This window comes from Furipterus horrens, unplaced genomic scaffold (genome assembly GCF_987537825.1).
Source record: "Furipterus horrens unplaced genomic scaffold, mFurHor1.1.pri manual_scaffold_1, whole genome shotgun sequence".
Lineage (NCBI taxonomy): Eukaryota > Metazoa > Chordata > Mammalia > Chiroptera > Furipteridae > Furipterus > Furipterus horrens.
Window position 1 is genome coordinate 185,827,769 of NW_028327171.1, and position 13,041 is coordinate 185,840,809.

Genomic DNA, 13,041 nt, shown 5'->3' on the forward strand with positions numbered 1-13,041 from the left:
AAAATCCTCGCTTCACAGAACTCAGTTATCAGTGTTAAAACCAGACAAGCCTGTTCAATTAACAACTGTAATGCAAAAACAGCTAGGAATTTCTCTAAGGAAGGTCAGTTAAAATTTTATTTTCTGAATTTCAGTAATCGTTGCTAATATCAAAATTTCAGACACTAGAAGAAATAGAGAAATTAACTAAACATCATGCATTTCTTCCCTAAAGATACCCCTCCTCTTCTCCCTCTGTTTCCTTATTCATGGACAAACATCTGCAAAATTGTTTGCTAAATGTCAGTCTTGTACTTTTTTCAGTCTGATATTTAAGCCTGTAAAACAATAAATGACTGACAAAAAAATGCTCAGTCTAAGAACATTACAAGTTTAGCAAAATTCTACCATGATAAATAAGGAAATTTAATTCAGATTGCAGGAGATTAGCACTGTACATTTCTAAACAAAGAATTCTTAACTGCAAGTGATAAGTATTAAACAGAGTTTTCTTTGAGCATGAACAGTCAAGAAACTGAGGTATCTAGTTGCATATTGATCAATAAAGTTACAAAGAGCAAGGTTGCAAAAAGTTATCTTCACTCAAGCAGTAATTTCATGTTAGACTCTACTAAAAACACGTTTGAATACCAAACTAAAATCTGTCTCACTGAAACAAAATGAAATTTTATTCTCTCGCAGATATACTATTAGGTAAGTCTTAATTCTGTTACTGATTGTAATTGCCAACACTAAAATAAGCTACCTTATATAAACAACCCAAATGGTCACAGAAGAGGATTTTTTAAACCCTGTTACTTGACAAAGTTTATATATATTTATATCAAAATATAAATCAGTAACTTCTGGAATACAAGCTCATGCAGGGTAAGAGTCGTATCTCTTAGGGGTATTAATATTCTTCCCACTCCTCCAATCATAAACACCATTTCAGAAATGTTAAAACAAGGTGAATGTTTCCTCTTTTTAGAAATACATTATAATCCTATATTTCTGTAAACAATTTCCTGCCAGACTAAATTGGGTCACAGTTGTTCGATAACCCTCACATTTATGTCTGGTATGATGATTAATCATTCTAGCTATGTGGCTGCACTGATCACAGCATTGTACAACAACAATGAAAGTCACCAATTATTATTTAATTTTCATGCATTAATTAGTATTAGTATTCATTCGTATTTCTTTTACGTACCTTTTTGCTAAAATCTCTGATTTCTCTGAATTCTCAATAGACAGTATGAAAAGGTTAATGAACCACGTCAGCGAGTATTGATACATAGGCTCAATGCTCGCTAAATCAGCAATAGAGAAGAAGAGGATGGTGGAATGGACGGCAATAGGACGGTAGCCCATGCGGGTGGTATCAATCTCCTTCTCTGTCACTTCGGCTACTTCCTGCTTTTGAAAAATCTCATTAGCCAAAGCCTTGGAGGAAGATAATATCTTAATAGCAGTTTCATCTTCTAATATATTGCCTTCTGAAGATGAAAGAACTTCTAAAATCTTGTCTTCTATTTCTTTTAACTGCCTGGAATAAAACACGATTTTCTCAGATGAAAAAGAGATCGTTTAAAATCACTTCACAGAATACATTCTTTTCTAAGAAACAAAGAGTTTGTAACCGAAAGAAATGCATCACATTGTGACAAATATCCCTAACGGTGATGTTGTATAATTTCTTATCTTGAGAAATGTCAAAAAGACAGGCTTTTCTGCTCCACTTCTCTTTCTAATGATCATTTATGTGGTAACTAGAGAGAAATATGGTAAGCCAATCTACTCTGCCATCAAGTATTTCAGCCCCAAGAGAACAGAAGGTGCCACTCCATTTATTTTCTCAAATTTTTCAGTTCTTATGGAGCTTCACCATTTCTAAGACACAGGTATTATGAGCAGGGATGTAACGACATATTCATTCAAACTGTGCTCCAGTGAAAACAGCTAATGTCAATTACACAATAAATACTAAAACTTCTGCGCTCACTCCGTTGACTGGTTGAAAACACACGGCCTTCTAGTTCTTCCAGTGCCTGAGAACCAATATGTAAAAATATACTTTGTAATGCAGTTTTCCAAATTAACGTAGAAGTACTGTGATACCTTATGTTTTCCTCTTAAATCTTCCTATTCAATGCACCTATTAAACGTAACAAAATAGATCTTTAAGGTGTACTTTAATTTATTCTAAGTGATCTTGAAACAAGTAAAATAATTCTGTATTTTATAAAGTTTAAAACCTTTTGTTTTCAGCTCCTTGCAATATCAAGGCTTGTTTTTCTTCCTCGAGGTCTGGCCTTTCCCGTGCCACCACAATTCCCAACAGCTGATCTTGCAGTCCCTCAAAAGTTATCATGAAGTTTAATAAAGTTACCTATAAATGAAAGAATATACCAAAATTGAGTCAGTGTTTCTATTGAGAAAGCCTCTGCTTATATGCTTCAAATTCTGACCTGAAAATAGACTCTCTTTACTATTGTAGTATATGTGAAAAGTGGAACTTGTAGAGACTATAACCAAAGATATAGGTAAGCTTGATTGCTGCATTAAAAACACACTAAAGTTTCTTATAATCATAAATATAATACTTTAAAGGGTTTTTTGGGGTGATACGTTTATTTTTATTTCACACTGGTCCAATTTCTAACATCCCATTAACCTCACAATCAGTTAGAATCAGGTTGTAAGCTATCTTGCATATTGGTTGGACTAGCTAATTTATATTTTAAGAACCCTAGAGGCGTGATAAAGGAAATCTTATACAGTGAGATAAGAGAAAAAAATCACTGTCATTACTTGTCATAAGTAAGGTATATGTAGTTACAATTTAATCATATTACAATATGGAATTTACAATAGGACAACCAGCCACTATTGTGAACTAAGGAATATACATCTCAGTGGTTCCATCAAGATGTCATCCCCTAACACCTGCTTCGTACCTAATGGCTCTTTACAGGCAGATCACTCTCTGTTGCCTACATCTTAAAATTCCCCCTTTCCCATAAGGAATCATGCTCAGGTCTCTTTCTTTAGAAAGCAGACAACAAGCAAAGAAAACATTCTTTTGTTCCCACAATCCCTTCCAGCTATGGGAAGATCCTACTTTGTGTCTTCATAATTATACATATTGAAGCTGCTATGTATACAGGCTTTCTGTCTCCACCTCACCTCATTCTTCAGCTCTCTACATCTTCTCTCATTCCTGCCTCCACACACTCATCAATACACACAGCAATAAAGTATACAAACTTTCTGGCTCTGGTCACCAATAAACCCATAAGCCAGTAAACACTTAGTTGACCGTGGCTCAATCTGAACACAAGCTCTCCTCCCTCCCTGCCCCCCAACATCTATGTTGCAGTCTACCTGCCCTCATGGCTTGAGTTAAGGTCCGTACCCATTTTTGAGAATCCCCTCCCACTTTGCCCTTTCATGTACCTTTCACCTGAGTGACGCTGAACTGTTTGTGGAATCCCATACACACAGAACTATGACATGTCTGCATGTGCTTCAGCTCAGGCTGCTGAGTGGGAGACCTGCCGTTGCCCCACCTTTCCTGGTAAGAGAATGTTTCTTCTGCAAGAACAGAGTAACTTCGTTTCTATAAGAAAATATTCTACCTGTGACCAGGAATTGAAAAACAGTCTTCACCCCTAGGAAGGTGACTCCCTCTTCCACCCAGACTCAGGTGGTGTCCTCTGAGTTAACCTCAACTCTTTCCCCTCACTTGCCCCACGACAGGCCTTGGATGCCACTAAGTATAGAGATTACATGAGTATAATTATAAATTTAAATGGGATAATAAGCAATTCTTGAAATTGAGCAATTCAAAAACTTACTAAATGCTGTTATATAATTCTCTGCTGCTTCGGTATTCATTCATAAAAAAAGTATAACTAAAGCTTTCAAGAGATCTTCCCTCTCAGCACTGGAAACCAAGTGCATGGGTTACATTTACTTTAATCCTCAAACTATGGTTACAGTGTTAAGTGAAGTGCATGTTTTATGACTTTTACTTCATTGTATTCAGACACAAGGAGGTATTCATTCATATTCCATCAAGTTTGGAATTATTGAGATCAAGATTTTGTAAATCTAGCCATTTGCTCACAAATAAACATTTAAAATCACACAAATATGGCTTCATAATATATTGTTTTCATTTAGATTCAAAGGATTATAGCAGCAGGATATCCCTTGGGTACTTTTGAAAGCAAAAGGTACATAAAAGATCCTCAAAATAGGATCAAGAGGAAGTATTTTAATTTGTAAATGAAAGCAAGTAACTGCTTCACTATGTTTTCTAATCCCTGTTTAATCAATCCCAGCAATTAAAAATAATGAAGCAATCAGACACTCTAGGGATCTTAAAGATTTCAAATAGTGAATCATAGATCAGTTTCCTCCCCATAGGGTTTATGACTTCTATTACAACTAGTTATTAGAGAACTAAAAATTGTTTGTTATTTGTGATATCTTCATAGATTTTACTGAAAAGTAAAAAAAGACTTTTCATGTAATTTATTAAAAACATTGTTTTTTGTACCACCACTTTGGGATTTTTATCATTTTTTTAAATGCTTCATTCTTTCTTATATTTAAAAGTAATAATGCTAATAGTTACTATTCAGGTAATAATATGCACTGAGCCTTATTTCGAGCATTTTACATAGATTAATTTATTTAGTCTTCATATCATTCTATGAGATATACATTTATTATTTCCATTTCAGAGACAAGGGAATTGAGGCACAGAGATGTTAAATAACATGGCCAAAGTCACACAGCTGGCAGGTGATAGAGCTGGGATTTGAAGTAAAGTAGTCTGGCTCTAGAAACCATGCTTTTAACTTCCACTAGGTACTGTTTCTCCTAATAGGTAAATTAATAATACACAATTTTCAAGTGTTTAGATTACATTTATTTTAATTAATTAAAAACAGTGGCCAAGAATTTCCATATTCTAACATTGTGTTTTTAAAACTATGTTCAAAGGTCAACCCCTCCCCTCAGTCTTCCTGGCTTCCCTGAATGTCCAGTCTAATGTGTATCCCCAACTCTGGGCTCCTCTATGTCTTTCTAGCTATAAATATGGTCACTTCACATACACGTTATTTACAACATAAACCTCTTGAGAGCAAGGACTATGTTTATTCATCTTGAAGGAATGAATCATGTCATCTTAGTGCTTCCTCTGCCTCTGCAGAGAGATGTCTACAGGAATTGAAATATTTCCAACAGAGGACAGCTTTCGAACTCCTTGGATAAATCTTGTCTCTATAAGTAACTTTCAAAATCTGAATCAAAATTTCTCAATATCCTCTCCTGCTAGCTTCTATAAATGAACGTTTTCTCTCCCATACTCCCTCTCACCCTCCCTCATTTGTTCACTCCACAAATATTTATCAAGTGCCAAATAGGGCTAAGAACTAGGAATAAAAAATGGAATAGCCCCCAGGAGCTCAGCTGCAGATCAACACCTGAAGTAATTTTAGTCATTGACTAAAACTTTAAACTAACTTTACTCTTAGCCTTGTCCAGGTAGCTCAGTTGGTTAGAATATTGTGCCAATACACCAAGGTTGTGGGTTTGATCTTGGGTCAGGGCACATACAGGAAGCAACCAATGAGTGCATAAATAAGTGGAACAACAAATTGATATTTCTTTCTCTCCTTTCCTCTCTCTCTAAAAAAAAGATCAATAAATAAAATTAAAAAAATAATAATCAAGCACTATTCTGTGCTTAGTCTATTAAAAAAAAAAAAAAACAGAAACACTAGCTTTACTCTTGAAGAAATTTTTAGTATTTTAAAAGAACCAGTTATCAAAAAACAGTTCTCTTCAATAATTACATTAAAATCAGATAGCTGCAACCTTATTCCGAGAAAGAAGAATGATGAAGTTCTGTTTTTGAATTTCAGTTCCAAGAATTAGCATATTATCATTTACTGCAAAAAAGAATGTGCATATATTGCACTTATTGTTAGCAATGGAAACCTAAGAATTACATCAGTTGTAGAAATTAGATTCTCGTGGCCTTTTTTCACCGCATACTGAAGGATCCTTTATTACTACATGCACATACAAAAGCAACATTTGGAAATTATAATAGCAATTTCAGGAAATGGCAAACAAGGACAAAATCTATTTTTCTTAGGAACACCTGTTGTTTTTGTAGCTCAGGAGGAAAGTATAATTCATTAATTGTAAAATTTGATGAAGAAATATTCATTTTATATACTGGCCTTTACTGAAGTTTCAGGAAGATAATGAGGATTTCTTAGCTTGGTAGTAATATAGAAGCGGAAGTCTGGTGCATACTCAACGACAGAGTCCCCAAGTCGGATACATGTACTCCCAGCCTGCTTAAAGGTCTGCTTTAGTAGAAGTGGTTCCAGGATGGGATCTAGTTCTTCTCCAACATTTTCTAGCAACACTGAAGTAAAATCAGAAAAAGATTTCATGTTATCTTAAATATTAACTGTAAATCTGCAACCCTTCAAATTATTTCAGCCTTTCAGATTGCTGCTGTTCTTAGTTACCTATATTTTTGTCTTTTATATATAAGGAAATGGTCCCATAAAATAACTGGATGTCTGTGGGCAGGGATTAGCTGGCAGTTCTATCTGATCCTCTTGCCTGCTTCCATACTGCTTAACCACAGTTCTACTTGGGGGTCCTCACCTGGTCAGGGACTCACTATGTGCCTAAGTGTGATGGCAATGAGGTATATCCATCAGAGACAACAGAGAAAAAGCATTCCCAGTTGTGGTTATTTGAATGGTTACTATATTTTTAATTATAAAAGCAATTCATGCTTATTGTACAATATGTGGAAAATATAGGAAAGAGTAAAGGGATGTTGAATTAATTAAAGAGGGAGGCTGTTAGACTGGGATGGTTCTAATGCCATGGCTGCTTACAGAAGCAAACCAGAACTTAAGCCCGTAAAAGCCTCCGTGTTACAAAATCAAAACACTAGGGATAACCAGCCACAGACAGTCAATTGGGCTTTAAGCTTTGGACAATCAAAGGGTCTCCTTTCTTTGTTTCCACATTTCCTCTGGGTAACATAGCCTTTGCCCTTGCTCCTATGGTTGAAGCGCTCCTAACCACTTCCGGTTAGGTGCTGCCTGATTCTTAACAGAATTCTGCTCAAATAAACTTAAAACTTTTACTATGCCTGCCTTTATCTTTTAACAAAAAAAATTGGAAAATGCCCTCTAGTCAGATTTTCTTAATCTTTCTCCTCCTCCTTAAAATGTTTTACATAATTCACTGATACCATATATATGTTGATAGAAAAATGACACAAATATATTTATATAATAATTTGTTGAATAAATTATATTTTTCTCTTCAGTGTTTTTATCCATCTTTTTCTGTACACTGTTGACACTAAACAATATATCTCATATTGCAGCTTATTTTGTTTGCCATTATAGCATAAATATTTCCCTTTGTTTTAAAGAGTAATAAACACACTTGTAATTACTGTGTCATAGTCTATCATATTAATATGATCTCATTTTAAACCAATGCACTGTTGTTACAGAAACAGGGGAGTCCAAAAAACCCCAGAGTTTGAGGCTGGGGGATGGGGAGAAGGAAGAAGCTTTCAGGATGCCTTCACATGTCTGAGGCTGGTGACTAGTGTCTTTCTTATGCAAAATGTCTTTAATGCATCCAAGGCCTCAGGTAGATGGGAGGGGTCTTGGACCAGGGGATGGTATGGAAAAAGCACACAGAGCCTGCGTGAGGTTCTGTGAATGGTCAGAACTGGTTACCACACCCACTGCACCAGAGGACGCAGTCAGGGATTTAAAAATAAGCGGCAGACATTTTAAGGAGGCTGACTATGCAGATTTAACAGGATCTGATGATGCAGTTTTAAGGAAGGGGCTGACCTTGCTGCTTTGAAAAGGAACAGACGGACCATGTGGATTACAAAGGACTAACCATGTAGTTTACAAGGAGGCTAAGAATCCACAAGGTTCTGGATTAAAAGCTGGTGGGCACCATAACACAGACGAGGTCTCCCTAATCAGAATTGAATGATTGGCAGCTACTGGTAAAGCTGAACTGTGTTTAGAAAGTAGGGAAACGGTATCTCTAACTTTTCTAAAACTAGCCTGGTTTGGGAGGGGGAGGCAAGGATATGTGTTTATGGGTCTTTTAAAGAACATAAGACTTAACAGCAGAAATCTGCAAATAATTAAATCTATATAACTGTTAAATAAGCAATTCTTTTTCTTTTCACTAAACTCTGGTATTGAGAGTTATAATTCTGCTGGCGGGCAATCGGGCCCCTAACTAAAGAGCCCATGGGTTTCTGTTCAATTGGAGCAGCCCAGGAGTTCTGTAACACTATTATTAGATATTTGAATTGTTTACTGTCCTCAATATTAAATAGCACCATATACAAAAACTTTGCATTTTCAGAATATTTTCTTATGATAGCATCCTAGAAGGGAAACCTTGATGTAAGATCAGTGACATTAAGTTCTTGATACATTTGCCAAATTAAAGTCTTACATTGTTAATGATGCTGCAGTGAACATCTTTTTTTAATAAACTTTGTGTTCATCTCAGATTACTTAATCATGATAGAGTGTTAGAAGTGCAATTAATGGTCAGCAATTATGGCCAGTTTAAGGCTATTCGTATTGCCACATTACTTTCCTAAATGGCTGTAGAGAATTTCAGAGTTGCAATGCGCACTCACTTTTTTGCTTGATTTTAAACCTGTTTGTATATAATACCACTGTATGTAGAAAGTTAGGCATTATACTGACATTGTATCTTCTCATTAACCTGACAACTTGAAAAAGTATTAACTAACATTATCCAAGTTTTACAGATGAGAAAACTAAGGCACAGGCAATAGAAATAAAAATTTCAGTTAAATCATGCAATAAATGACAAAGCAAAAACTTGAACAAGGTAGTTTGGATTATACGGCTCTCTTGAACACTATGTGATGCTATTAGCATTAAAAATAATATTGATGACTTTTATAATTTGACAGGAAAAAAATACTGTCAGAACTTGTATTTTGGCCTTAATGTTTTAGGTGCTCTTTGGCCAATACCTTTTTCTTCTGGAAACTATACATTAATGTATTTGCCCATTTACCTATTGTGGGGCATGTTATTTACAATTAAGTTCAGCTGCAAGTGATAAAACCCCAAAATAACAGTGACATGAACAAGAAATAATTTATGTCTCATGTAAAGGGGAGCCCAAGGTAATCAGCCCAGGACTGAAAGGACAGTGTGTCTAAATGGTCAGAGATCCAAGTGTTACAGAAACAGGGGAGTCCAAAAATCCCCAGAGTTTGGGGCTGGGGGATGGGGAGAAGGAAGCAGCTTTCAGAATGCCTCCACATGCCTGAGGCTGGTGGCTAGTGTCTTTCTTATGCAAAATTGCTTGGATGCTTCCGAGGCCTCAGGTAGATGGGAGGGGTCTCGAACCAGGGGATGGTATGGAAAAAGCACACAGAGCCTACGTAAGGTTCTGTGAATGGTCAGAACTGTTTGCAACACCCACTGTGTCAGAGGACACAGTCAGGGATATATAAGCAGTTGTGGACATTTTAGCTCTCTCTCTTGCTCTCGTGTGCTCCCTCCGTGTGGCTTGGAGAAGGGATCTCCAGGCTGCTTTAAGAGGCTCTCGCCATGCGGTTTGCAGGAAGAAGGCAGTTTGCAAGGAGGCTGAGAATCCAGGTGGTTCTGCATTGAGAGCTGGAGGGCAGCACAGCACAGAAAGGACCTCCCCAATCAGAACTGAGTGATTGTTAGCTGCTGGTAAAGCTGAACTGTGTTTGGAAAGTAGGGAAACGGTGTTTTTGACTTTCCTAAGACTGGCCAGGTTTGGTAGGGGGGGAGGCAAGGGTATGTGTGTGTGAGTGTTATAAAGAACATAAGACTTAACAGCAGAAATCCGCAAATAATCTAAATCTATATAACTGTTAAATAAACAATTCTTTTTCTTTTCACTAAACTCTGGTATTGAGAGTTATAATTCTGGCGGCGGGCAATCGGGCCCCTAACTAAAGAGCCCGTGGGTTTTGTTTCAATTGGTGCAGCCCAGTGGTTCTGTAACACAAGTTCTCACTACCTTGCTGCTTCTCTGTTCTTGGCATATGGCTTTGCTCTCTTTGGCCTCAATGGCCTTTCAAACTACATCCACATTCCAGCCATCCAATAAAAAGAGAAACAGGAACGGAAGAAACATCTTTAAGTACATTTCCTAGGAATCACAAATGGCACTTCCACTTATATCTTGATGGTCAGAATATAAGAAACAAGGACACAGTGACTCTCAAACCAGTAGAAAGTCATTAGTAACAAAGGGCAAATGTAATTAGAGGATCTCTGAGAAGGGAGTTGACTAATTAGCATATTTACAAATCACAATAGGGGCATTTAGATGATCGAGTTAGATTGTACCTGCAGAGTAAACAGTAATGGAGAAACGGGGAAGGAGGAGAGGGGAGGGGGAGTGGATTGCTCTCACGTTAGGGCGAGGAAGCTAATCAATTTCACTTTAGGGTGGGGCACTTTACTATAAAACCAGCTTTCTTTGTCTACCTGGCACGCACATTTTCCTGGATGAGGGTGCGCCTGACTCTGCAGACTCGTGAATAAATGCCTTGCTTTACTGCTCAAGTCCTGTGTCCCAGTTTTTATTGTGAGCATTTCTCACAAGAACAACTCACATGACCATATATGACCACAACAGAAGTTAGCAAATTTATTTTTTTACTCTAAATGCAATATGCCCAGGTAAACCCGGGGGCTACAAATAGCAAGGAAGGAAGTGAGAACAGATATCAGAACAAACAGCACTAATTGTCACAATGTGCTAGTTTTTATAACTTTATTTGTATTTTTAACATTGTTGCAGCAAATATATCCCAAGTTTTCTACTTTTAAAATTGTTTATATTTCCTTATATAATTTAACTTTTTGTTATAGAAATTTTCAAATCTTGTTCAAAAGTAAAAAAGATAAAATTGTATACTTTGTAATTTCAGCCAATCTTGTTTCATCTATTTCTCAGCTCATCCTGGATTAGTTACAAAGAAATCCCAGATATCATAAAACTTCATCTGCAAATAATTGAGTAACTATCTCTGAAAAGTAAAGACTCTTTTTAACATTTTAAAAATGATCAATAATACACAATTTCATCAAATATTAAGTCAGGGAATATATTTCCTCATTGTCTTAAAATATGCTGTCTATAGTTAGATAGCTTAAATTGAGGTATGAATAAATTCCATAAACTGTGATTGCTTGATATTCTCTTAAGTTTCTTTTATTTAATGTTCCTTGGCTTAAATTACAAACTTTCATTGGCAAATCTAATAATCTTTTTCTTTTTCATTTTTTCCATTGTTTATTGTCTTAGAAAGTCCTTTCCCATCAAAGACAATTTAATTATTACCCTGTTTAATTTTGGCACTTATGTCTTCCTTTTTTTCTTTCATATTTAATTCTTTAACTTATCTGGAGCATATTTTAGTGTGAGGTAAGACTCTGACTTGGTATATTTTTCCCAACACCGTTTGCTGTCTATTGTTTTTCCATTGGTTTACAATGCTTACCTTCTAACACATTAAAGGCTTACATAGATTAGATTTGATTCTAAAACTTATCCCAGTTAATTCCAAATTCAGTCTTCCTCTGAATTCTTATTGGCTTTTTTACTGTCTTACTTCTAGGTTAACTTTAGCATTAGTTCTAAAACATTTATTTCTGAAAGACTTAACATCTTTATATTTGGTTTTGCTATCAGTGAAAAAGCAACGCCTTTCTGACTCGTCTTTTTGTTTTTCTGTGAAGTGTTGTCATTTTCACACTATGCGTTACTGTAGTCACTCTAAGTTTTTCTTTTCTTTTGTTTCCTATTCACTGATTGACTGAATTGCTACACATACTTTCACATACTTTTTCTCTATTATTATTGATTTTAAAATAGTCTTTTTGGAATATATTTACTCCATTAAATTCTTTTATTCTAATAGCTTTTCAATTAATTATCTTTGGTTTTCTAGATGAAATATATTGTCAATGAATATGATAATATTCTTCCCTCTTTCCAAATGTTATAGCACCCTCATTCTTTCTTGTTTTATTGCACTGAAAAAACTTTCTTAATAATGTTAAACAATAGCAGTGGTAACAGATACCAATTTTTAAAAAAATTTTACATGATCAGATTTTTAAAATCTATTAATTTGTTAAAGTTATGAACTGGTATTCTGTTTATTAAATATTATAACATTTAAGTTTTGCCTAATTGCCTCAATTTTTATTAACAGTATTTGCATAAAAGCAAGTATTTAGATTTTCACTAAAATATTATATTTTATCCCCTACGCCCCCTAAATTATTTCCTAGTTTGAAATGAAATCTAAAGTGTTTATATTAATGTGTCTTTTTCAAAACCTAAATATATATATTATAAAACTTAAATATTACAGGCTTGGTTTTTCTCCCAAAGTGAAAATTTATTTCCTCACTAGTAGAATAAAGTCTTAAGCCTGTTAGTAAATATTTCTGTAGCATCCTGATTAAAAAAAATAAGTTTTATATATATATATATATTCTCAACATTGAATATTTACTGTATTCTAAACCTCAACATAAAATCAGAAGTATTCGAAACTTAAAAATAAGAAAAAGAACAAAATCCATATGTACATGAATTACTGAGAAGACTATCCTTAATTTAACTATTTTATTTTGACTCTAACTTTGGACTCCTTTAACTTTTAATTAAATCAAAATATGTTTCATGTTAAAATACAGGAGCAAATTCATGAAGTAGGCTTCTTTTCATATTTCTATCATGAAAGTTAACAATATGCTGATTTACATAAACACCTCCTTCCTCATTCCCAAGTTTCAGACCATCACAGTATTTGCAAAGCTTGTGGAAAGCCAAGACTGGCAATCCAAATACATGGTTGCTACTATCTTTGAATAAGGCAGACCATCTCACTCAAAGCAGTTATCCTTAACAACAGAA

The 13,041-nt window shown here is 35.2% G+C and overlaps 1 protein-coding gene across 2 annotated transcripts in view; it reads right to left on the reverse strand.

The window, feature by feature from the left end:
* The window catches only part of DNAH7 (dynein axonemal heavy chain 7), a 226,978-nt gene that overhangs the window by 42,570 nt on the left and 171,367 nt on the right, over window positions 1-13,041 (reverse strand). For both annotated transcript variants that reach the window (XM_090282024.1, XM_090282032.1), the window contains 3 exons: window positions 6,249-6,439; window positions 2,241-2,374; window positions 1,196-1,531 (listed from right to left, as the gene is read on the reverse strand). In XM_090282024.1, the coding sequence (XP_090138150.1) occupies window positions 1,196-1,531; window positions 2,241-2,374; window positions 6,249-6,439 (661 nt within the window). The remainder of the gene's footprint in view (window positions 1-1,195; window positions 1,532-2,240; window positions 2,375-6,248; window positions 6,440-13,041) is intronic.